Source organism: Lacerta agilis, chromosome 1, assembly GCF_009819535.1.
Source record: "Lacerta agilis isolate rLacAgi1 chromosome 1, rLacAgi1.pri, whole genome shotgun sequence".
NCBI lineage: Eukaryota > Metazoa > Chordata > Lepidosauria > Squamata > Lacertidae > Lacerta > Lacerta agilis.
Window position 1 is genome coordinate 126,790,228 of NC_046312.1, and position 26,951 is coordinate 126,817,178.

General features: G+C 43.3%; 2 protein-coding genes across 2 annotated transcripts; one reads left to right on the forward strand and one right to left on the reverse strand.

Moving 5' to 3' along the window:
* Positions 1-229: 229 nt before the first annotated feature.
* C1H2orf80 (chromosome 1 C2orf80 homolog) lies at positions 230-14,902 on the reverse strand. The gene is made up of 9 exons (XM_033170308.1): positions 14,819-14,902; positions 12,090-12,206; positions 9,675-9,770; positions 9,403-9,484; positions 7,862-7,944; positions 6,832-6,919; positions 6,341-6,418; positions 2,566-2,653; positions 230-581 (listed from the first exon to the last, which is right to left on the reverse strand). The coding sequence occupies exons 3-9, from the start codon at positions 9,713-9,715 to the stop codon at positions 508-510; spliced, it is 534 nt and encodes a 177-aa protein (XP_033026199.1). The 5' UTR covers positions 9,716-9,770; positions 12,090-12,206; positions 14,819-14,902; the 3' UTR covers positions 230-507.
* A 316-nt stretch (positions 14,903-15,218) lies between these two features.
* LOC117058902 lies at positions 15,219-26,213 on the forward strand. Its single transcript, XM_033170315.1, has 8 exons — positions 15,219-15,458; positions 17,457-17,611; positions 18,791-18,966; positions 19,897-20,023; positions 22,544-23,645; positions 24,030-24,168; positions 25,442-25,547; positions 26,132-26,213. Exons 2-8 carry the CDS (start codon positions 17,470-17,472, stop codon positions 26,137-26,139), a joined length of 1,800 nt encoding a protein of 599 aa, XP_033026206.1. The 5' UTR covers positions 15,219-15,458; positions 17,457-17,469; the 3' UTR covers positions 26,140-26,213.
* Positions 26,214-26,951: the final 738 nt, after the last annotated feature.

The window sequence follows — 26,951 nt, forward strand, 5'->3', positions numbered from 1 at the left end:
GACAACTTATCAGGGTCATGGATAGGAAGGATATCTGCAATCAAATGGCTGCATTGGATAAATTATTGTTTTTATTTATGACACTCCCCTGCTTTTATCGACTGGAGAGAGGTTTCTTCCACAATGGTGAAATTCCAAGAGGAGGCAGAGTGTAAGTGAGATTGAAAGCAATGGAGGGGCATCTCCATGGAGGAATTCTATCATTAACTACACAGGACTTTGGAAATCTGTGCCTAAAATATCTAAACAGAGGTGGGAGATAAACACCTGTAGGAATTCCTAAAGCAACAGTGAAGCCTGTTAAATGTAAGGTTCTGGGACAGCACAGCTGTAACTTAAGGCTGCAATCCTATCTGAAAGCCCATGAACTCAAGAGTAAACATGGATAGGACCAGGCTGCCTGAAACCAGAAGCTCTGTTGTTAGTGGGGTCTGGTCTCATTTGATTTATTTGAAAAACCTACTTCTCATTATCTTCCTTTCTTGAAATTAAAAGTTCTGGTTGTTTCTAAATTGGGTCCATTGTTTTTCTTGAGTTGCTGGTGGCATTTCTATTTGCTTCTCTCCTGTGGAACTTGACACCTTAAAAAAAGAGAAAAGAATAGTTTGTCACTCCCCCACCAACTTTGTCATTTAACTTGAAATTGGCTGACATGTTCCTGAAACATTCCTAAGATCAACAGTGAATGTGGATGAAATGTTTTGCTGAAACTGCATACCAATCCTGGGTATTCCCTGTCTAATTTCACTACCGCCCAAGGCTGTCCTTTGATAATCTCCAAGAATTTCAAGGTGGGCAGAACTAAGAAGAGGATGCAAATTTGTCTGGTCTTGGTAGCCATCCAAAATAGTTCTTTCTCATGATCCTGGACAGAGGTCCAGGTTCTTGTTTGACATAGCTCCATGCTTCAGGACAGGTGTGATGAGGGAGGGAAGTCCTTGTAACACCCACTCCCACCAGCTGTGAGCTGGGAAGGGAGGTGAGACTCATGCATGTTATGTGGAGCCTCAGAAAGCTGTCTCCAGTTTGGCAACAAATTGTGCCCACTGGACACAGAAACAGCCCTAAGCATGTGACTATAGTGATATCTGTCTGCTGGAAGTCCAAAGCATGCAATTCATGTAGCACATACTAAAACGAAGAATTGACTTTGAGCTAAAGCAGGGGCGTTGCTGGGGGGGTGGTACACCCCGGGTGCCAGGGGAGAGGGGGTGACAAGCGGCGGCCCCTCCTGCCACTCCCCAAGGGGAGCTCCGTCGGGAGCAGCAGTGCATGGCCCGACGACGGAGTGCACTTGCACGACATTTCGCGCAGGCGCACTCTGTCGTCGGACCGCTGATAGCGCTTGGCAGCCTCACGAGCCGCCTTTTCACTCTGCGGCTTAAAAGGGGGCTGCGGAAGCGGCGGTGGCCCACTGATGGAGTGCGCCTGCGCGAAATGTCGTGCAGGTGCACTCCGTCGTCAGGCCATGCACTGCTGCTCCCGACGGAGCTCCCCTTGGGGAGTGGCAGGAGGGGCTGCCGCTTGTCACCCCCACCCGCCGCTTGTCACCCCACTGTGACGTCATGATGCCCCGCCCCAGGGCGTTTCCTTTCGCCGCCCCGGGTAGCGCAGAGACTTCCTCCGCCACTGGCTAAAGGAGCCTTCAGCAGAAGCTGTGTGGAATGTACCACAGGCTGTTTGAAAGGGCTCAGACTTCATAAAGGGAAAGGCTGTGTGTGCCTTCACTTTTCATCTAGTGTACTCCCACCACTGGTTTGTGAAGCTGTGTACCAGGAAATTAGCAACAGTCCACACCTGCGACATCATTGGAGTTGGCATGAAGGTATGGGGGGAAATGTATCATGGCTGAATGAGGTCTGGTGAGCTAAAAATGTTCAGCCAGAAACCCAAACTCATACAAATCAACAACAATGAGCCACTATTACAATGTCATGTCCACATTGTTGCAGTTTATCCTATAAGTTCAATTGGTCTAGTTATCTCATCATCAATCCCACTTGGGGAAAACAGCTACATCTAAAAAAAAAAAACCTAGCAGGCTATTTTTAGTTATCTCCCAATTGTAGCAGCGAATGACTGATAGATAAGAGAGATTTAGGTAAAGGACCCCTGACCGTTAGGTCCAGTCGCAAATGACTCTGGGGTTGCGGTGCTCATCTCGCTTTATTGGCCGAGGGAGCCGGCGTACAACTTCCGGGTCATGTGGCCTGTATGACTAAGCCTCTTCTGGCGAACCAGAGCAGCGCATGGAAATGCTGTTTACCTTCCCGCCAGAGCGGTACCTATTTATCTACTTGCACTTTGATGTGCTTTCAAACTGCTAGGTGGGTAGGAGCCGGGACCGAGCAACGGGAGCTCACCCCGTCGCAGGGATTCAAACCGCCGACCTTCTGATCGGCAAGCCCTAGGCTCAGTGGTTTAACCCACAGCGCCACCCGCGTCCCTTTAAGAGAGATTTGCTTGTTGGCAAAACTGAAGTAACAAGTCTTCAGAACTCCCCCCCCCCCAATACTCCATAACAACCAGCATGCAATTTTGTGAGAGAAGGTAATATCCACTTACTCTGTTTCCTGGCATGTTCTGCAGCTTGGGGGGCTGTCAACATGGCAAAAGGATGCAGTGAGAGATTACAAGGATGAATTCGGTGGCCCTGCAGGTTAAATAAAGTCACACATAAACTGGTACCTTACTTTCCCCCCATAACATGTGGCAGCAAACATGTGACTACAGTATTATAGGCCATCATTTACATGCTGAGATTATTGGGAGAAACCAGAGTGAAAATGTTTGTTATCAGAATACCAGTAGGTTATTGCAATTAATAAGCACTAATTATTTATCATTCTGGTTCACCATTTCTGACTTTCCTCTCATCAGGATTGATTTCCGTTGCTGCATTGCTCTTCTATTATTTTCTTTAGGCACGTAACAATGGAATCTTGTTAGGATTCAATTAACATGACACCTAACACCAGGACATATAGACTATGGGATCTTCTGAAATGTAGCCAATGTTATTTTCCTGCAGCCTATAGCGCAGGTGGCGCTGTGGCCTAAACCACTGAGCCTAGGGCTTGCCGATCAGAAGGTTGGCGATTCGAATCCCCACGATGGGGTGAGCTCCCGTTGTCAGTCCCAGCTCCTGCTAACCTAGCAGTTCGAAAGCACCTCAAAGTGCAAGTAGATAAATAGGTACTGCTCCGGCAGGAAGGTAAACGGCGTTTCTGTGCGCTGCTTTGGTTTCACTGGAAACTTAGTCATGCTGGCCACATGACCTGGGAAAACTGTCTGCAGACAAACGTCGGCTCCTTCGGCCAGTAAAGTGAGATGAGCGCCGCAACCCTAGAGTCGTTCGCGACTGGACTTAACTGTCAGGGGTCCTTTACCTTTACCTTTTATAGCTTAGCACAGTAACATTATTTGCACACTAGATGGCATCCTATGGGTGCTCCCAATGGACAACTCTGAGAGCTACCCACTCATTGCTCTTCCACTTTAAGAGTGGTAGGAAACAATTATAAAAGTTATGGGGGGGATTGTACACATTACTAAAATGATGTCAAGAAACATAGCAGGGGATTTAAATTTCATTTTGAAAATTAGTGTTATAACACTTATTTAAGAAGTGAAGAAGAAGTACAGAAGAAGTGTGCGTGCACACGAAAGCTCATACCAATAACAAACTTAGTTGGTCTCTAAGGTGCTACTGGAAGGAATTTTTTTATTTTGTTTCAACACTTATTTAAGCACTTCTTGTTGACATTCATCTCGAGAGACAATGGAGTGCACCTCTGGGGATAAAGTCAAAATGAAGTGACCTCCCTAGGGCACAAGCCTGGGCAGTGTAGATGGAGGTTCTGGGCTGCCCAGACAACAAGACCCCCCACTTGGCCTCACTGATGGGGTCCAAAGGAAAGCAGATCAATACATTTGGCACCAGCTTGGCTGCAGGAATTGCTGGAAGGAGGGGGACAAGGTGCCATCCCCTTAGGGACTCCACTCCAGATTTGTGTAGGGTTTACTCCTTAGGCCTTTCTTCTCCTGAAGATATCCCACAAGACAGCAGAGGTTTAGGATCAGAGTTTCCATCTCCTAGATGGGCTACATTTCCAGCTTGACAAGCCTTCTTGACCAATGGACCCACCACTGGTGTCATCTTCCCAGTCTGCCAAAGCCTGTCTTCACATGCAGGGGAAGTCCCTAACTTACTGAGGGTTTGAGACCTATTGGCTACCCTCACTTGGTTTAGCCGGCCAGTCTATTGTGCAGATATTTTTAAATGTAGCTGGAAAGTGTTTCAGGTTAATAAAAAGGGTGATAATAGTGAAGGTGTGCTGAATGGTTATAGGTTTACCTGCCTAATACATCAAGATATACACACACACTGATATCAAAACCATGTCCATAGGGGGAAAAGAGAGTAGCTGTAACAGCAACCCAGAGCTGCAGAGATTACACTATTTTTTTCTTTTTAAAAAGTCAGTGCACATGCTCTGAATGCCCTGGTTTAATTCCCATCGTGTCTGCTTAAAGGATCTTAAGTAGTCGGGCTGCAAAAGATTATTCTGCCTGGGACCTTGGACAGCTGTTGCCAGCTGGGAGTAGATGGCAATAGGATAGTTGGACTAATAATCTCAGTACAACACAGTCTTATATGAATCAAATTGTGAAAAGAAATGATTGCAAAGAGTCCAATACTGAAAATCCAACCCAAAGAATGGAACATGCATTCTCCTGTATGAGGGCTGAGCTGCTTATTTGCCCTCTGTTGCAGTCTTGCAGATAATATGGAAAGTATCTAGACCTGGGATGGGGAACCTGCAGCCCTTAAGAAGTTGAGACTTCCTCTCAGCCACAGTCAGCATGCCCAGAGATGATGGGAGCTGTAATCCAACATATGATCTAGACACCTTTTGTGTGTTTGTGTGTGTGTTTGTGTGTGTGTTTGTGTGTGTGTGTGTGTGTGTGTGTAATTCAGCATCACATGTAAGGTTCCTAAGTGTTATTAATTTAAAAATTTTTAGACGACTGGATTGAAAATACGATTGCAGTCTGGTAAGATTTTATAGATTTACAAAGGCAAGAAGGGCACCTTCTTTTCTCAATGACTTTAAGCAAACCTGAGACAGAGGACAAATGGTACTTCTCTACAGGACACTCACTGACACAATATTCTTTTCCATATACTGTAGTGTCACCTGGTATCAAGCTTTTTGTAAAGAAAAGAAAAAAATCTTTTCATTGCTTTTCCCCTTTTCTGCATTTTAGCCTGGGGAATATATCATATTATGCAGGAGAGAGAAACACACAAAACATTCCCAGAAGATCAATTACACAAATATAAAAAGCTTTTATATATGCTTGTATACTAGTCTTACACAGACACTTTGTGGGTTTCTTCATGTCCCCCAGGGAGCATAGAAAGATATAAACTAACTAATTAAAACTAACTGGAAAGCGCAACATGGCCAATGTGGAACCCTAATAGCCAGTAAGATTTCAGGTAATTGGCCCAAAATTAATAAAGAATGATGCTGTATTATGATTTCACTTACACATACACACTTCACGCCACTTCGATATATGAAACAATACTTGCAATATTATCAGTTTTATTTTTAGCTGTACTTGTTGAAGTTATATTAAAAGTTAATGATGTATGTGTGTGTGTATGTGTGTGTGTATCATTTAAGCCAAACTTTTTTCAAAGAGGGCCAGATTTTATGAAATAAACATGCATGAGGGCCGACCCTCAGTTGTTGAGCTTTTTGGGGAATTGCAGTTGTTGAGCTTTTCAGGGGATTTTACCCAGGAAATAAACTGCCACAGGGGCCGGAATAAACTGACTGGTGGGCTGGATTAGGCCCCCAAAACAGACTTTGGACATGCCTGATTTCAGCAGTGTGTGTGGCAACATCCATAGGAATAAAAGAAGCTGCCTTAAATCATCAAGAATATAATTGTTCATTGTGCCCACTACTGAATGCCAATGACTCTTTAGGGCAGGGATGATAAACTTGTGGTCCTCCACATGTTGTTGTTTACAACCCCCATCACCCCGATCATTAGCCATGCTGATCCTCCCTTTCCTTGTTTAAGCTTGAGGTGCCAGGAACTGAGCTGAAATTAACTGAAAAACAGCCATACTATAGGTAATTGCATTTGACTGCACTGATTCCTGAACTCCTTAATAAAAGCATGGGATAAACATGGGATTAAATTTACAATGCAGGTAGGGAAGGTCAGTATCATAGATTAATGCCCCCAGAAGGAAAGGAAGCCTGTTTGTCACACGGCCTAAAACTGGTAACAGATTAATAATGTGCATGTAACTTACTTTTGCAGAACTCTGCCAATGTGTTGCATAGGCTCCAGTGGTATAAATCCCAATGACATCTTCAACAGGAATGCTGTTCTGTAGAAACAGTGGTACAGACCAGTTTTAGTTTTAAAAATCTTTCTGCTTTTTATCTAAAACTAACTAAGGGCCCACCAAATTTGTGAGGCAGGAGAAGCAGGTGGATGGATAGCTCGTCCTTTCTCCAGTCTCACTGCCCACCTCAGGCAGAGTAAGGGCACTGATTGAAAGCCAATGTTTTGCTCTACTCCAGAAATAGTAAAAGAAATAAATAGAGAAAGACAAAGTGCTGAAATAGAGGGCAAATTTTGCAACCCTCAATTTAGTAAAAAACAACAACAGTAACTTGCCTGCAAGAAAAATGCATTAAAAAGAAAATTTAATTCATTGATAACATCTTTTTCCTCCTTGGGATTCTTATACACAAGCATTTCTATTAAAACAATCAGTATTTAAACAAAGGTTTATACCATTAGCATCCCGGCATAAGATGATAAAATCATAGCTTCTCTTTCAATTCGGTTGGGATAAATATATCGTCGATGAAATGGTAGCTTCCTGTCCAGATGAAATCAAGAAAAAAGTAACAGGTAAATTTATCTAACAATTTATAAGTGATATGCACTGTGGTTTTCACACCTACATGATGAAATTGAAGAGGAGATCAAAGCCCAAATATTTCCTACGTTTAGGGGGCAATGCTAACCTCCGCCACTGCCTGGTGGGCCTTAACAATGATCAGGGCAGAATGTGGAGGATGGGCAGATTGCTGCGCCAGCCTGGAGCTGTTGCAGCAATCACACCCAATCCTGTCACCTGACAGCAGCAGGGCTGACTTGGGATCCAATGGATCCAAAGGAGTTTTGGATTGTTCTACCTGGGATCCCATTTAAGACTTTAAAAAGTGTGGCTGTTGAATTGTGATTTATGCTCCATAGTGTTTTGGAACTGTCAAGCTATAATGTTTCTGTTTGTAGCTCTGGAATAAGGACTATTCATTCTGTTTTATAGATCTAGAGGATTGTGGAATATGGGGCAATCCCTTAAAAAAGTATTTTCTCCCTTTGGCCTCCCGATCCCACAAGGAATTTCTGGCAAACTATGTGATGCAATAGTTAGAGTCCTGTAGATAATGTATACAGGCCAGCTTCATGTACCAAGGATAATGTGAAGATAAATAAGATAACCCTTATAGGTTAACACAAACTCAAATTAATCTATATTACCAACATTTGTGGGCATGTCTCCATTCAGATCAATAGAGTTAGGGTTCCTCCAGACTGGTGTTTTCTTGTGGGTGCATTTTGCAACATATTTTTTCTAGAGAAAGAGGTTCCGGAACTCACCATGAATGCCTCCCATATTCTCTTATAACAGCAATGGTGCCCACCTGAGAGGTGCCGGAACTGGGTTCTGGTGAGTTCCAGCTGAAAAAATCCTGGCTCCAGCTTTCCTATGCATATTAACAGCATCACTACAACAGTGAGACCTGACACTTGCCTTTTTTCTTTTCCCCAAGGCATTTCGGCTTCTGAATCACTGAGCCAAGGTAAAGCAACATTTATGGCCAGGTCATAGTGAGCCTAGAAGAGAAAAAAAGTTTGTGTGTGATATCAAACTACATGATTTCTTTGCACAACAGCTTAGTGCAACTCAGATGTGTTACATGTGTGGTGCTGACCCACAGGGTTTGATTGCTTTGGTCTACTTTTGGATTGCCTTGACCACCTACCCTTGAAAAGAGAACTTAGCACAGCTCAAACATATATGCTGTTGACTCACAGGGTCTGTGTTATCTTTGGTTACGTTACACAGCCTATCCTGCAAATAGAGTTCCCGACAGGCAGCACTGGTTGCTGCGTTGGTTCAGTGCATTTGTGCAAAAGCTGAAAGTGTCCTGATTTTCTAGGGACAGCCCCTAAATTATGAAAGCCATTCCAGCTTCTGATTTGATCTTGAAAAGTCCTGATTCCCCCACCAGTGCTGCTGTTGCTGAGCTCAGAGAGGGGATGGAGCCTGCGTTTGTCCTGAGCGACTGCAGCGGTGGCAGCGAGGGAGCATCCTGTTGTCTCTCCATGGCTGCCACTGCTGGCCTGCTCCCCCGGGAGCAGGATTCCCTCAAAGAATTCTTGGAGGGAAAGAATGTGTTTCAAATATGTTTTAAGGGTATAGTGTGTATGCAGCCAAAGCTGCAGTGCGCCATGAAAGTCTTTATTTCCTGTACTCCTGACGCACTTCTGAATGGAAGATGCTGCCGCTTTTTGGCATGCTGCAATTAAATGGCCACCTCTACTGGTGGCTGTGTCCAATGAGCATGTCTGCCATCAGCACAGAGCTGACACAATGAGCCAAAGGGTCCTCCTCCACAAGCAAGGAAATTACATCCTCTATACATCATTCCTTAGCGGGGGAATGAAGTTTGTCTGATTGATAAAGACTTTAGATTATTTGTTGCTGCTGCTGCTGTTGTATATTTCATTTCTATATAGCTTTATATTTTAAAGAAAAATCTCAAAGCGGTTTACAGAATATTAAAACATCAATAAAACAATCTGAAGAAAGTCAAATATAGAGTATGCCTGTACAGTCAAAGCAACATAATTAACAGAAAACTAAAATGTTATCTTAAAGTTTTCAAAATAAAACATTACAAAGGAGGGCAACTACAGAATACATATTTAACAAAAAAATCTTAAACATTTCAATAAATTAAAAAGAACATTGCTAAGTGAAGTCAAATATAAAATGCACATTTAAAACAGCACAATTAACAAGAGAATAAAATATTATCATAGTTATTATGCGTCACCTGGATTCTCCCTATTGCCTTATACTGAGACAGTCAATTTCTAGCTCAGGGTTGTCTACACCGAATGACTGTCTACATTGCCCCTCCATACTGCACTCCCAGTCCTACCTAGAGGTGTCAAGGATTTAACCTGAGAGTGTCTGCATGCAAAACAGATGCTGTACTACTGAACTGCAGTCTTCCCCAAAGGGCTTTGGCTAAAAGCCAGCAAGAATGTAAAGTAGTTGCTTACCAAGTCATCTAGAAAGGTAGTCTTCCTCTTTCCTTGTGGGTCAAATTCATTTTCCCGAAGTCTGACACCAACATAATCTCCCCTTCCAGGAAAAGAATAATTTTGAATTAGGACCAACACTCAGCCACTCAGTGCATTATTATTTATCTGTGTGCGCTGGGGTGGGAGAGGAAAGTGTGAGGTGCTATGCACATGGGGTATAAAATGCAGCTATTAGATGCAAATCTACTTTAAAGTACCGTATATTAAAAAAGATAGAAGGTGGTACTTACAAGAGTTTTTCAATCTCTTGTTTCAAACGTTTTCTCTCCATTAATATGTGTGTTCTTTCTCCACGTGCCAGTTGCAAAGGTCCAGATAGGTAAGAACTACGTACAATGAATGAACATAACACATTAAGGATAGGTAAGTCAATAAAGGAAAACTAGGTCATGAGATTGTAAGCTTCTCAGGGCATGTATTACAAGTTCTGCTCCTGTTAGCAATTTCAAGATACACAGCCAACTGTAGGCAGACCTGCCAGCTTCCCTGATTGGAAGCTACCAATAGGAGCCCCTATCCTCCTCCTGACATTGCCCATGATGTGACTCAGGTCTAGCAGCAGCCGCAGCAGCCACCATGTCTTTACAAAGTTAACAGCTGCATGCTATGCAATGGCACGAAGAGTTTAGAGGATACTGCTGCATGTAGACAAGCGTAGCATTGCAACTGCTGCATTTGTCATTCTATCTACGGTCGAGATTTGGAAACTCTGCACAAGCAGCAATGCAAGTCTGACAAGTGATGTGAGGGAGGACAGTTCTAAAAGGAGAACAAAGGCTGTTGTGTGTCGAGAGCTGCAGATCTGGAGCTGAATGCTCAGAGCTATTAGGGACAAAGACACACATTTTAAGCTTGTTTAATGTAAGGTGAGTTTGGCCAAACTGCAGGAGGCAGTGAAAGATAGGCATGCCTGGCGTGCTCTGGTCCATGGGGGTCATGAAGAGTCGGACACGACTAAACAACTGAACAACAAGAATGTAAGGTGTGGTTGTTAATTTTGTCCCAAGTACCTCATATAGGTACTGTTTTACTAGCACGACATCTTCTGAAGTCTCCTGCAATGGTTTTTCTAAGTCTTCATTGCTCTATCCTTAAAAAGAAACAAAAGTGCATTTTTACTGATAGCATTTACAGACTCCATTGAGCACGTGGAGAAAGAAGGCTTGCAATGATAAGTTGGAGAAGCACTAGAATCTAGGGGCAGCCCATTTTTATGTAATGACCATGATTTAACCAAATGAATAGTTTGTGGTTGGTCCTATAAGAAGTGTAAGAGTAGAAACATCTATACTTGAGATTGAAAATACTTCATTAGCTAGACATTGTAGAATGAAATTTCTGTTTCATTGTGCATCCTACTTTAATTAAATGTACATGTGGGACCAACAGCATGCAAGTTGTGCTCCAAAATGCTTTTTGACATCATGTATGCAAATGGACTAACAGCACAATCCTAACCATGTCTATTCAGAACATAAATGAGTCCTATTGTATCCAACAGAACTAACACCCCCATAGGTGGGGTTAGGACTACAGCCTTAGACAGTAAGGGTCCATCTAAAAGGCTGGTTCTGTGAAGTCAAAGGGGGCAAAAAGCAATGAGAGAATATGCATTCCTATAACACAGAAAAGTGCAAATCATTTACAAAAGGGCACAGATGAAGGAACTCAAGAAGAATGATCAATATGCAATAAAGAAGAACGGCAACATTATGCCTTCTGTCTTAATCTAATACTTAAAACAAGAACACATTTGGGTTTGAGAAGGGGACGACAGAGGATGAGATGGTTGGACAGTGTTCTCGAAGCGACTAGCATGAGTTTGGCCAAACTGCGGGAGGCAGTGAAAGATAGGCGTGCCTGGCGTGCTCTGGTCCATGGGGTCACGAAGAGTCGGAAACGACTGAACGACTGAACAACTACTGTGAAATTGCAGGTCTCACTTGTGACCCACAAAACCAAACATGTAATTCTTCCTCGGCAACCCCCATTTCCTGTACACACCTTCCTCCAGGATCCAATAATATGAAAATCTTCCACTGTATATTAATGGTACATTTCCCTACTATACATGCATGTGCATAAGGATAAGAAACCACAGAAAAAATAGAGGTAATATATTCCGGTGGTGATATTTCACTGTAAATACTGATAACATCAATGAATTCTATTAACAACAAAAACCCATCCACAGATTCCCATAACTAAAACCTGAATGCTTAATATAAACCATATTTTAAATATATCTGATGTGTGAAAGAAAGATACCGGTAATTATTTTGTGAGCGACTGTTGAGTTATTCTTATTGCTTCTTCTCTAAGGTACTAATTTCTTTTCTAAGAGCCTAAATTGGCATGGTAAGATCTACACATTCTGTTCTAATGACATTGCGTTTCTATTAACAACAAAATAAATTTGGGGTTTCAATGGAGATTCTGGGCTAAATCAAAAATACATCAAAATAAATTTAGCAGCTACAAGTACTTGCTTTGGAAAGCAAAATTGCATGCTACCTTCTGTCCATTTAGCAGCGAGGTAAATGAATTGACTGTCAGCTGTGAAAAGAATGCAGCCTCTTAAATAGCATCTTAAAGATGATACATTGTGGTACTTCTACATAAATGGATGAAAAATAAGCCATTACCTCTTCCCACGCAATGGTTGTTAAAAAGATTCAGGTTCTGGATTTCGTTGACTTGGTGTCATTAGAAAAGCCTTCTGTCCAGATGATGTTATTCTCTTCTTGCTTGTCCTGCTGAGCCTTAACAGAAATGAAAGCCTTGCTCAGGGAATGCAAGAGAATGAACGATTTGTCTGTTGCTTAGAAACACAATATTGCTGAACTGAATTTTTAAGAAAAAGAATACAGCCCGTTGGGCTGAGCTGCTGGGCCAGAGTGCAAGAGATCCTTTTACAAGCCAAGGCATTGGATTTCAAAGCTAAATGTTTTATCTGAAACACTTACAGCTGGCTGATAAATGAGAACTGGTCCCTCTTCTGCCATCGACCTTATTGGATGTAACAGTTTGCGTCAACAATCACTTTCATCAGAAGGAAGCAAGGGGTCAAGAAAACAGAGAATTGACATGTTCCTAGGGACACTTGAAGCCTGATCCTGTGTGGATTGAAGCACACCTAAGGCCACTGAAATCAAATGGATGTTAAGAGTGTTTAATTTAATGCAGTGTTCAACTAAACAGTATTTGTTGCACAACACCCCAATCTCTGAGTGGTAGTAGATTCCAGGGGTTTACCCAGGGTTTGTTTTTCCTCAGAATGAGGAACAGTGCACCAAAAAAGGAAAAGAAAAAATGAGGGACTGCAGAGACTGTGGTGTCTTTATGATATATGGTTTAGTTACACATATATACAACCTGAGCCTACGAGGGTCTTGCTTCTCCCATAGCCACAGGCTTGGATTCAAGCAGAAATCAGGCTGTCTTTCTGTCTTCCCAGCCTGCCACTTTACTCCCAGCTTCTAGCTCACATAACTCAATTCTCCACTCTAGCACAGAGCAACTTCCTTTGTTACCTTAATGACCCATACTCAGGCCACTACCTCACCAGGAAGCTAGCCTGTCTTATTTCAAGAATTAAAACCCTTGTTTTACCACTTTTATCATTTGCTGGATCCAGGAATTAGAAGGGGCCCTTGCGTACAAGCCTACCCTTGCCACCCAAACTCATAACAGTATTATACAGAATATGAAGACCAATTGCGATTTTTGTGTGTGTGAATGCAGGTGCAACAACTTGTCGAAATGTGTGACAGCCGCTGCAAACTGACTAAAGCTGCACTCTCTCCTGGGAGTAAGTGCCATCAAATAGTGGGATTTGATCAAATGTGCATGGGATTGCACCTTTAGCACATGAGCCGTTGCATAAGTCCGCAGTGCTATTAAAAGCATTGAAGTTCTGTCCTCTATTATAGGGATTTGCAGGTGGAAGACCAAGGGCCAGATCTACCCCCTATCTCATCCTATTTGAACAATTTATTAGTTTGCCTGTAAAAATATGGAACGTTTCACCTCTCGCTGGCCCCAAGGAACACATGGCACATTTAGCAAGCCATGGCTGGGGCAGCAGGACTCGCCAGAACTCAACTTCGAAGAATACTAGAGGGAGGCCTTGGAAAGAATCTCCCTGTAGATAAAGCTAGTTGCTGACTAGAGATCCGTTACACACTTTCTGCTGTTGCGTTTGCTCAAAATGCTGTGTGCAAAGCTGTCCAAAATGCTGCAACGCTGGATCTGCTGCTTTTGTTTGCTGTCCTCTGTGGGATTAAAAAAAAAAAAAAAAAGTCCTAAAACTGAACATTAAAATTGCCAACAATTTTTGACACCTGAAACAAGGTGTTTGGAAAATGATAGAAGTAAATGTGGGACAATTTGCACAGGGGAGCGCCTCACATTTTTCAGCCTGGCAGCTCCAGAGATCTTGGCGCACCTTTTGACGATCTGAACTACTACGCCACCCAGCTCTGACACCACCAGCGTTTCTGCTGGGTTTGGCCCAGTGCTTTTTTTCTGGGGGGGATGCAGGGATGTAGCAGTGGCCCAAAGGGGCCACAATGAATATGATAATGTGAACCCCAATAAATCATTTAATATGCTTATAATAGAGAATTATGGTAACCTGCTGCTTTAAGGAAACTGATGATTCTTTGCAAGAGAGCTTCCCTACTTGGAAAGAAGGACAGCAAATACGTCAATCACATTCATAAGCTAGAACATAAGTTGATACATAGAAGAAAGGCCTAACACAGATTCCCATGCACTCAAACTAACGAAAATGTAACAGATCGGTGAAAACCAAGGTTTAGTTAGAAATGCTTATTGTGCATGCGTATTAGATTAGGCAATGTACATTGCGTACTAAACTGAAATGAGGTAATGAAATATGATTGGTTAATTTGAAATCCTTTGTCTGAAATGTTATAAATACCCCTGCCCAGACCTTTGGTCGGGGTTGCAGGCTTGCGAAAATGATTCGACTGTAACCTTTATTGCTTTGCAATAAAAGAAAACAAAATGGACTCCTATCTCCTCTAGTCTCTGAGTTTTATTGGTGTAGCTCAGAAGAAAGGCCTTTTGGCCAATGCAACAGGGGCACCCCTAAACATTTTGTGAATCTAAGTTTAGCTTCATTGAGGGGCAGTCTTTCAACATGAGTAGGAAAAGTACCCCAAACATATTTTTTTTGGAAAAAAAAGCACTGGTATGGCCCAAGACATTTTGGCACCTGAGGTGAACCACAAAATGGCATTCTCTTGGTCCTCGCCAGGGAAAAGGGGGCCAGAGAAGATCAGCAACAAGGGAAGAAAGTAAAGGTGTACATGGAGATGTGCTAACCCTGTGAATGCTGTCGCCTCACCTTGCCTCACGGGCAGGCCGGCCCTGATCTCTGGGCAGAAGCTGCGCGGGTTTCCATGGCGACGCAGCCTGCTCACCTCCAGGGCCTGTTAGGCCTCGCTCTTCCCTCACATGCGGGAGGCAGGCAAGCAGGCTAAAGGGCTGCCAGAGGAACAAAGCAGCCGCGCAGAGCGGCTCTTAAGAACACACAAACAACAACAACAACAATACGTTTTTATTTATTTTGTTCCTTTTAAAATTTAGGACAGGAAACGCCCCAGCTCCTCAATGAATTCTGGGTGCTGTAGTTCGTGGAAGATGAAGGGGGCGGAGTCAACTTAGCGGCTGACGGAAGAGCCAATCCCGTCGCTTGGAGCGGATCACATGATAAACGCGGTTTTTGCTTATAGAGCTGCGCGAAGAATGTTGCCGAGGAATTAGAAGAAAGGAAAGGAGAGAGAAAGAGTAAGGGTGGGCTTTCTTTATCCAGGGCATTAAGAGGTACGGGAACCCTAGCAAATCTTTGTTGCTATTGTTGTTTTCTTTCAAAATGATATACTAACTACAGTCCCTCTTTTCGGAAGAGGCTGAGGTCGCTTGGAGGATTGAACTGGGTTGCCTGAGGGAGGGTTATATTAAAAAAAATAATTGAATGAATACTGGTAAGTATGTTTCCCCTGTAATTTAATGGTTATGCTTCGGGGGCGGAGGGATGTATATATATGCATGTACAACACTGCCACCTTAGCCTCAAGTCCTTTGCTTCCTCACCCACGTTTCTTTTGCTTAATTCCGTTTAAAAATACAGTTAATATTTATTAAACCTATGGGGCAACCTTCACCTGTAGACCCCGAAGGGCAGTTCGCAACAGAAAAATACAGGATGAGGATACAAAACACATAATAAAACAGAAACAAGCCAGTAACCCCCCCTCCCACAAACACATTTCAAAAGCCGAATGCCTGGTTGAAGGGAAACGTTTTTACCTGTCACATATGTGGCATTGTGTCAGTGTGTCAGTGTGTTAGCAAGGGAGAAACTGTTCTGACAGCCATTTCTTAATTATTAATACCATTATTATTATTACTACTTGTTGTTCAGTCGTTCAGTTGTGTCCGACTCTTCGTGACCCCATGGACCAGAGCACGCCAGGCACGCCTATCCTTCACTGCCTCTCGCAGTTTGGCCAAACTCATGTTAGTAGCTTCGAGAACACTGTCCAACCATCTCATCCTCTGTCGTCCCCTTCTCCTTGTGCCCTCCATCTTTCCCAACATCAGGGTCTTTTCCAGGGAGTCTTCTCTTCTCATGAGGTGGCCAAAGTACTGGAGCCTCAACTTCAGGATCTGTCCTTCTAGTGAGCATTCAGGGCTGATTTCTTTGAGAATGGATAGGTTTGATCTTCTTGCAGTCCATGGGACTCTCAAGAGTCTCCTCCAGCACCATAATTCAAAAGCATCAATTCTACGGCGATCAGCCTTCTTGATGGTCCAGCTCTCACTTCCGTACATTACTACTGGGAAAACCATAGCTTTAACTATACGGACCTTTGTCGGCAAGGTGATGTCTCTGCTTTTTAAGATGCTGTCTAGGTTTGTCATTGCTTTTCTCCCAAGAAGCAGGCGTCTTCTAATTTCGTGACTGCTGTCACCATCTGCAGTGATCATGGAACCCAAGAAAGTGACATCTCTCACTGCCTCCATTTCTTCCCCTTCTATTTGCCAGGAGGTGATGGGACCAGTGGCCATGATCTTAGTTTTTTTGATGTTGAGCTTCAGACCATATCTTGCGCTTTCCTCTTTCACCCTCATTAAAAGGTTCTTTAATTCCTCCTCACTTTCTGCCATCAAGGTAGTATCATCAGCATATCTGAGGTTGTTGATATTTTTTTCGGCAATCTTAATTCCGGCTTGGGATTCATCCAGTCCAGCCTTTCGCATGATGAATTCTGCATATAAGTTAAATAAGCAGGGAGACAATATACAGCCTTGTCGTACTCCTTTCCCAATTTTGAACCAATCAGTTGTTCCATATCCAGTTCTAGCTGTAGCTTCTTGTCCCACATAGAGATTTCTCAGGAGACAAATGAGGTGATCCGGCACTCCCATTTCTTTAAGAATTACTACTACTACTACTACTATTAACGTATTATGTTTATATCCTGCAAGGTAACCAGGCTATGTGTATTGTTCTCACCACCCTTTTAAGTCTCAAGGCAATCCTGTGAGGTAGGCTGCACTGGGAGATGAGGACCTGCCCAATGTCCCCCCCCCCGGAAACTTCATGGACGAATGGGGTTCTGAACGTGATTTTCCCTAGAACTGGTTTGAGCTTCAACTGGTACCCCGCTTTCAGTCTGCTTCTTAAAGATACCTTGTGTGCACTTAGTTGGAACTTGTTTCCCAGTAACCATATACACTGGGCTGCACAATTATTCGCAGTGGTTTGCAAATGCGTGAACAAATCCCTTGATTTCTCTACACTTCAGTTTCGTCTATGCAATGCAACAATGTGGTAGAGCAGAGGGAGCCCCTTCAGGCTCCAAAGGGGCCTGCGGTATAAGTCAATGCAAACATAAAAGCAATATAATGATGGTAGAGTATATTGTAAATATAAAGGATGATGATGGCAGACTTTTCTTTTTCTGAACAACTGGCAGGACTGCCTGAAAAATGTCACGTCAGGTACTTGAAGAAACATTCATTTCCTTCACAAGTGGAGTCAGGGAACAGATGAAGGAAAAGAAAAATGGTGTATTGAAGACGGCAAAGCTGAATGCTTCTATTGCATCAAAGATCAAAACAAAAACTATAAGTAAGTGGCAGTATTTAAAAATAATTCGTTATGCTTGAGCTCTGGCACTTCGCTGGAGACCTGGACTATTCTATTGGGGTGAGTTATAAGACAAGACTTGCTGACCTTTTGCAGCCTAAGGGAGTGTGACTAAAGTGGTCATCAAACTCAAGCATACACACTGCACTTACACACAGAATCACAGAATTGTAGAGAGTCATCTAGTCCAACCCCCTGCAATGCAGGATTTCAGCTAAAGCATCCATGATAGATGACAATCCAACTTCTGCTAAAAAAAAAAAAAAACCTCCAACAGATTGACACTCTCTCTCTCTCTCTCTCTCTCTCTCACACACACACACACACACACACACAGGCACACAGTCATCCCTGTCAGCAATGGGCTGAGGCGAGAGGTTTAAATCCATCACATGGCTGGGCTAATGGGGCGATTTCCCCATCACAGAGCTGAGTTTACATGCTGGAAAGGTTTAATCTTCAACCGCAAGCACAGCCAATATAGGGCATTATCCTTGTAGGACCTGTTCCCCCCCCCCCCCACACACACACCTGTCCCGCAAAGCAAAACCACAGATGGTGCAGCTTGAGTTTTTTATACAGATGGAGTGCTGTGTATTTGCATGAGTCTGGTTCAGGGAATGCCAGCCTTGATGCATATCCTTGCAATGTGGAGAAACACTATGTTTCTGTAAATTGAGGGAGGGGGAGAGAAGATGATAACCCTGGGGTTAGCAGGATTGGGGAAGATTTGACCACTCGAGAAAAATGGCACAGGAAGTGATTTATCAGTATCACCACTGGCCTTAAGCTGTGTTTTCAGTCCCAGTGAAATGGCATTTGACAGTTCCACTTTTGGTGTTCTGTTCTTTGAAAAAGATGTACGATTTGTGGCACAGGCCTTATGACTCTAAACAGCAGCATAATCATAGTGATTGAAACTGCATGTGTTCAACCTTGCCAAACCACTGCTGATTGTCCAGGGGGAGACAAGTAAGAATTTGGTTCATAAGTCTGTGGTAGGGTACACAGGTTTCATAAGTTGATTGGAGGTTACCTACCAATTTTGGCTGCCGAATTCTGCTGTTCTTGTCTTGATAAGGCAAAATTTTGGAAAGGTTTGGCTAGTAAAGCTAACAAAAACCACCCATTTTCTCTCTCTCCCTCTTTTGAAAATTACAGATAACTCCTCTATAATTAAGTTCTCCCTAAAACAGAACAACAAAGCATTGGCTCTGGCTCTCAATGCTGCAAAGGGAGCTAGTCAAAGACTAACTGTTGAGAAGCTGCTACTGCAGAAAGAACTGGAGTCATGTCACTTTGAAAATGCTTCCCTGCGCCGAAGGCTCTTCTCTGTGGTACGGTATTTGCAGCCATGTTATTTGTCTCTCTGCTAACTGGAGCCTTTTCTTCAATGGTGCTTAAACCAGGGGTGAAACTAGGCTTTATTTCACCCAGGTCAAAGACCCAGTTTGGCACGCACGCACAAACCCATTAGCATGTTGCAAGGGTGTAACGAGGAATTGGGTGTCTTGAGTCACAGAAAGCTGGATTAGGGAACCTTGGTCAAGGGGATACACACATGGCATATCCTACAAATGCTTGACTTGTAATCTGGTGAACTGGGTTCGCGTCTCCGCTCCTCCACATGCAGCTGCTGGGTGACCTTGGGCTAGTCACACTTCTCTGAAGTCTCTCAGCCCCACTCACCTCACAGAGTGTTTGTTGTGGGGGAGGAAAGGAAAGGAGAATGTTAGCCGCTTTGAGACTCCTTCGGGTAGTGGAAAGCGGGATATCAAATCCAAACTCTTCTTCTTCTTCTTCTTCTTCTTCTTCTTCTTCTTCTTCTTGATAAGGTCCATGAGAACCAAAGTCATAAGAAACAAGAGAGGCAACTGTAGATATTTTGTTAAATTTTGGAAGCTCTTGTTACTAATTTATGGATTAAGATTCATGGATTAATTAACAATTAACATACTTTACAACACAGAGATAAAATCATATTTAAAACTATAAAAGAACCCATGGGGAAATTATTAGGAATGTTATTTATGTTAATTTGTATACTGCCCCTCTTCCAAAGATCTCAGGGCAGTTCACAGCATTAAAATTCAGAATGAAAACACAAAATGCATGATTAAAAACAAGAACATTATTCTAATTGCTTCTTTGAAAATACTGTGAAGAGTCTTTAACCTAAGCTTTCCAATGCTTATTAGGCCTGGTTTCCTTGTTTTTCATTTGAACTCGATAGGTTTAAAAATATTAACCTTTTTGTTTGTATGCAGAACAAATCTATTAATGAACTGCATCAATATATGAACAGCCACTTGCAAAAAGCAATCAAGCTGAGCAGACCTCAGGATGAAGAGGATGGCATTGCGTTGGCACCTGACCCGGACACACCTTTTGGTGGTATAATACGAGCTTTTACCATATAATTACTTTTACTGTGGCTGTATGTGGCAGATATCTGGCAGGCAACCCCAATGTTAACCTTCAAACATCTCTTGAAAACCCTTTTTATGCTGACAAATCTATTTGTTGAATTTCTTTTTAGGTGAGCCACTCATTCTTGTATTGTTTTACGCTTTTGATTTTGTGCACCTCTTTGATATATTATGTGAGTGGGCGGTACATAAATACTTCCATAAATTAAACATAGCACCCTCTGTATGAGTGAGAGACACAGGTTAACTGTAAAGCCATATGCTTGGGACGGCCACAGCTGTGGTCTTGGGAGTAAGCCTACTCAATGGGATTTACTTCTGAATAACCATGTATAAGATCAGGCTGCACATTTTATTCATGGCCTGAGCTTATGTGGCGCTGAGGTTGTCTCTTCCTTCTAACTACAGATGTGGTACAGAATCATTTGAGGACTGTTTCCAGTTACTCCTGGCTCAACCCGACACTGGAGCTCCCTGTATTCTGTACTCTGCAGTGCAAGATGGGAATCTGCGTCTTACTTATGTATTTATTTACTGTGCCGTTGGGTATTGGCAGTATACCAGTCAGGAATGCACAGTTCTGTTCCTTTTCAGTACTGGGCAATAGGTTCAGTGTGCGTCATGCTTAATTATTCTCTTACAATCCTGTGAGCATTTGGGGGAAGAAAGAAGAGCCAAATCTCCATAACCTTGTCTTTAGGGTTTGTTTAGTCCCAAGCGATGGTCCTTAAGTTAAAGTCAGCTGTGGATAAGGAATGGCAAGCAGATTTGGCCAAGACTATATCGTGGAGGTCTGGATGGAACCCCACCTATTGCATCAGACTGTGAGTGTTACACTAAATGTAGGCAACATTGAAAGGCATAGCTTTGCCTGTCTTCATTACCAAATACCATTTTTCCTAAGCAGGCTGTAAGGTTCCTTAGCGGCTGCTCATGAGTAACCAGACTGACGCAGAGCTTCTAAAACTAACTTCTTTAATGGTGCAAATATTTACAGTGCAGTTGCAGAAAGTACGTCCAGCTCATCCTTCTGCAGAGTCCGGGAATGACCCCTTCCGGTTCCTTGCCCAGCATAAAAGGCGCAGAATACGGAACCCCCGCCTCCCCCCCCTACGTCTTTCCCCCCTGTGGAAAAGGGGAGACGTAAGGGGTGCTTCGCCTCCCGTTTCTGCTTGGTGCGAAGGCTCTCTTCCCCTGTCACAGCCCCGGCTCCCACTTCCTGTCTCCATCTCTTCCTCCCCACTGGAGGAATTACTGCTCCTCCCACTGGACGAAGATGAAGAACTCAGCATTGGAGACGGGGGTTCGCGATACTGATAAAGCCTTCCGGCGAGGGCGGTCTCCTGACACAGGCAAACTTTTTTTTTCTGATGAAGGCTGTGTTCCCATGAGGGAATTATATGTCAGCTGGCAGAAGAGCTGAAGGTTGAGCTGAGTGGGGGCAGAGTGGAAAGTGGGAAGGGCTGCTTCCCCCTTTTTCTCTTTCTGCCACCACCTTCCTTCTTCCCACTCCCCCTTCACACAATGGGAGCCACAGCTTGTTTTTGCCTGAGGTTTGATCAGATCGCTTGCAGTGGGCTTTTGGAGTTAGGTCTAGAGTTGTATAAAGTAATGCCTTGCTGTTTGGTGTGTGCTCTAAAGCAGGGGTGGCCAACTCCCAAGAGACTGCGCTCTGCTCAGAGTTAAAAACTGGCAGTGATCTACCCCCTTTTGGGGCTTCAGGTCAAAGTTGTTGTGTTTTTTCAGGGAGGAGGTAAAATGTTGAGCTTTTTTTAGGGGAGCCACAGTTGTTCAGCTTCCTTGGGGGAGCCAATGATCTACCAGTGATCTACCGCAGGTGTACAGTGATCTACCAGTAGATCACGATCTACCTGCTGAACATGCCTGCTTTAAAGAATAGCAAAGACTTCATGCCCGATATAAGTGCCATTTGATGGTTGCCACCAAAAAGCTTTTGTAATTACAGAATGGGCATAGACGTCAAACACACACACACACACACGGAAACAATTTTATGCACACTTATGTGGGTTAGAAAGCTGGCTTGTTGAAGCCAACTAGATTCACCACTAACTACAATTCCGGGTTCAGACAACATGGGAAGCCACAATTAACTGAAAATGGAAACAAATTCTTCTGAACTCCTCAGTTGTGTGAGGGAGATGAAAAATGCATGAGTCCAGGAAGCGGCTAGGCTCATTTGCATACAAAACATTGCCATTGTCTAGTATAATGTCTGAGTATTGATTGTGGGGCGTGGCACACTGTGCAGGGGGGGGAGGGCTGTTGTTTTAAAGCCCTATTTGTGGGCTTCCTAGAAGCATCTGTCTGGTCTCTGTTGGAAATGAGATGGACCCTTGATTAGACTGAGAACTACTTTTCTTTCTTTCTTACCATACAAGCTTAATGGAATGTTCATGGGTTCTTTTCTTTTTTTTAAGCAAGTTTGTGTTCACCTACGAAATCCAGCTATTTGTCGTTGTAGAAAACCTTTTAAGAACACCACGATGTCCCAGGAACGGCTTGCTGTCCGTCTTGAGTAACAGTTCACCCCTGCAGCACGTGACTCGGAGGAAGAAACGCAGAATAAGCCCATCAGCTGCATCTGGAGGTGATTCTCAAAAGAAGTCCTCAGATATGCTTCAGTGGACAAAGGAATCCGAGCAGGTTGTTAAAGACTATATTGAAGTCGGTCAGGTTGGTGAGCTTTTGGCACCGGACACCAATAATAAAAGCAATGAGACGATCAAAGCCAATGAAACCACAGCTGTAAAAGAAGTGAGTGCGGGGAATGTGCGCAGGAGTTCTTCTGCTGTCAGGCAGCCGAAAGGACATTTGGATAATTGTAGCAGCGGAAGAAGGAATACTTTTGTGGCAGTACCACACAAAACCTCTGAATCGAACAGTAGCGCCATGACAATTCCAGAGCCTGCACGTCACACCGAAGAGTCAAGTCAAGTCTATTCTCGGGAAGAAAGGCTGCCACTGAACAGCTGTGGTCAGAAGGAGGCGGATAGTAACCAGCACTGTAATAAAGGCAGAGGTTGCAGAAGGACCTATGTGGTGGACCAGACTTCTCTAAGCAATGTAGATGACTGCAGTGCTTTGATCCAGGAAACAAAAAAAAGAACATTCTTGGGGAAAATGAAGAATCTAGAAAGTCAGTTCCAAAGTGCAGAGTCTAGCTCATTAAGCACTGTATTAGATGGGAAAAGCTATGCCTGCAATGAGAAGCATACTCCCCCGTGTTCTGATAAAACCAGGAGTTGTAGAAAGACCTCTGTGTTAGAGCCAGCTCCTTTAGATTATCAGAACAATTGTGATCCCATTGCACACGAAGGAAATGCACCCCCGGAAAACTTAGATGATCGAGGAATTGTGTTCCGAAGTCCGGAGTTTAGCTTGTTAAGCAACAAGGCACCACTGCATGCTCTTGGTACGAAGCAGTTGGTTGGTTTCCAAAAGCAGATTCCTGGCGGAGAAGCAACACTGGATCTGAATGCGAAGCATAAAAAACCCAAGAAGACGACCCAGGAAATTTGTTTACAACAGGAGATCAGTGAGATGGAGCTACAGAGCTTCAGTGTTGATGTGCAGCCTCAAGAAACCAAGGCTAAAGGAGGCCACAAACGCAAGAGAGTTATAGCGGGCAAGGATAATGCAGGGAAAGAACATGGGGAAACAGACATGGGTCCGAGTGCTCAAAGAGTCGATAAAAGGCAGAGGAAGAATTTGAGTCTCACTTCTCATTCGACAAGTCAAGCAGATGCAATCCCTGTTTTTTCTCCAGGGAATGTGCACTCTGCGTTTCGAGGTTCATTGGCTGGTGATGCTCCTCCTAACAGTGACTGTAGGAACTCTGCTAACAGTGTCCCAAAGGTTCAGGGTTCCTCGACTATTGAGAACATTTCTTCTTCAAACAAAACAAAGAGTGGCTCTTCAGACAAGAAATCTTGGGATGTCAACAGTTCTGGGGTTCCCTGGAAGAAAGACTACACCCTGAAGTTAAGCAGGAGAACATGTGCTGTAAATGATGTGTCAAAAGAGAATGTTGCTTCTCTTTTTGCCCTTCAGAACTCGGAGGAACATGAAATCACTTCAGCAGATCAGGTAGGGTGTCTCTTTCTCCATGTTTCAGGTTCCAGGACTCAGCAAGTTTCTTTCCTTAAGGATCTTCCTAAGGCTTCACCTCTGGCTGATTCTGTGGCTGTAGGTCCCAAAACTCCCGAGTCTTCTGCAGTTGGTCTTTCTAAGACCACCTTACCTCGTTCTTGTAGTTCTGTTCTGTCACATTATGCACATTATCAGGTGAGCCCAGAAAGAAACTCGTCTCTGCCCAAAGTCTCAACAGCCTTAAAAAATCATTCAAAGCAAGTGGTTTCTGGCAGATGTGAGACAAAGACAGCACATGCAATTCCTGAAACCTTGGAAAACACAGCACAAGGAAAAGGTGAGTGATAAAAAGGGGTTGTTGAGGTTCAGTAGGTGAATTGCGGTGGGGGGAATGAAGCCCTCCATCTAAATCTCAGCATTCACCTCTCTCTGTGTGCAAATCTGTGCACTCCTATTGGGTTTGCTCGATTAAGCTAACCTGCAGATCCGGTTTTCTCCCCCAACCAGCCCAGAGCTTTTATTGCTCTGCACCTAAAATGAAAGCTAGACTGCGGTATAGTGGCATCTCGCTGTGAGGAAGCTCAGGAAAGCAAAATGCCTATGGTCGGATGGAAGTTTGCCCCACACATGTGCTAGACTTTTGTCAATGCAAAAAGTGAAGAAACAGATGATTTTTTTTACTTGTTTTCCTTGCCATGATTGGAGGGGGATGGGAGTCCAGCTAAGAAACACGATAGCTGCTTTGTGCTCCCTTACAATATCCATAAATTGCCCAAAGCCAAGAATCAAAGATGCAAGCAAAGGACAGTGTGCTGGTTTTATCTCCTGCTTTTTAATCTTGCGTGAAGCGGGTGTTCCTTGAAGAACATTATTAGGTATTAAGGGCATGTCCACAAAGGATCTTCCTTTGCTGCTGTGCTTGTGCTTTAGCAGAAGAAGAGAAGTATGGGAAGCAATATTTATGTTAAAGAGGTGCCCTGGAAGCCAGAGATGTTTTGCACAAGTTGCATGTGTGCATCTCTGAATGATGCCTTGTCTGGGAAATAAACCTGCACCTTTGGGAACAGGAGAACATTAGTAACCACTTGCTGTTGGGAACCATGTGGAATTTAAACTACTGCTTTTAAAATGAAACCCAATTTGGTAGCCAATCAGGCCTAACATTTAATTCTCAATTGACTCTGTATATTCTGAGTTTATTTATTTTTAAAAGGTTTAACAGGGAGTCTCAGTGCAGCTTAAGCAGTGATTAATTCCTGACTCTTCACAGAGCACAAGGTCCTCCAAGATTCGACCAATTCTGTCCCTCTGGAATCGCATCCAACACGGCCAAGAAGACAGACAAAAGTTTGCTATGCACTGCCCAAGATTAACACGTTAGTATTCTCTTTTATTTACTTATTTGTATCCCACCTTTTTCCCTAACAGGGACTCAAAGTGGTTTACATAGTAAATCTGGATTATTTTGAAAGTTGCATGACGTTTTGCATTGAATGTTCAGTGCCTGACAGAACTGACCACGTTATTTCACTACTTTCTGCTATGTGCTCTTCATATTTTTAGAACAAAAATGCAACCGATGATAGTGTGGGGAAGTCACTTTAAATCCACCAAGGTCACAGTAGTTATGCTCAAGACATTCACTGATGATTTACTGGTAATCGCTTTTCTACATAAAAAAGGCAACCATAATTTTAAGTGATAGACATTAGGCTAGTAGAAAAAGATTGAAACAAACTTCATCTCTGTTAAAAGAGCATGCAGAGAATATAGCTCACATTTGTGATGCCGAGTGCCCTTTTATGAGAGGGAGAGTCAAAATACAGTTCATGGGAATCCTGTGCTGTCTGTGGCCTGAAACCTTGACTGTCTTGCTAGGGGCGCTGTTTCCAGGAATATAAAAATCAAAAACAGTCTCTGTACAACAAATTATATTGCTTCTCTCTCTTCTCTCCTGCAGCAAACTGAGGCGTGGTGACCCATTTACATTTTCTATCTACCCTGAGTCCTCTGTGCACCACACTAAAAGGAAGAAGTTGACCAGAGGATTTGGAAAGTCCAAGGAAACCAAAAAAGAGAAAATTGACCCTGTTGCAAATTGAATGTTTACTAAAAAACTTGGTTACTGTTTTTTTAAAATTTTGGGGTCTCCAGTATTCCCCCTTACCTAGTCTTTTTTATTCTGGTATTTGCATTTCAGAAATAAAACATTTCCCCCTGAAGTTCAATTGGATGTTTTAAAGTCTGTCAGAACTCCAGGAATGTAGAACGTTGTAACATTTTATTGAGTTGTAGATCATCTCATTCCAAACAATATATGACTATTTGTTGTTGTTCAGTCGTGACCCCATGGACCAGAGCACGCCAGGCACGCCTATCCTTCACTGCCTCCCGCAGTTGGGCCTAACTCATGCTAGTCGCTTTGAGAACACTGTCCAACCATCTCACCCTCTGTCGTCCCCTTCTCCTTGTGCCCTCCATCTTTCCCAACATCAGGTTCTTTTCTAGGGAGTCTTCGTGTTGAAAGCTGAGTTCCAGGGAAGACATGACCCCATTTAAATGCTGCTTAGGCCATGCACTAGATCTGCAAGTTACCCAGCTATCCTGCAAGTGCAAGGATTACCGTATTTTTCACCCCATAGGGCACACCGGACCATAGGGCGCACCTCGTTTTTCGAGGAGGAAACAAGGATTTTTTTTTTCTGGTTTTCCTCCTCTAAAAGCCCTGTTTTTTTGAGGATCAGCTAAACGTTTTGCAGCTTTTTTTGCAAAGGGAAAAA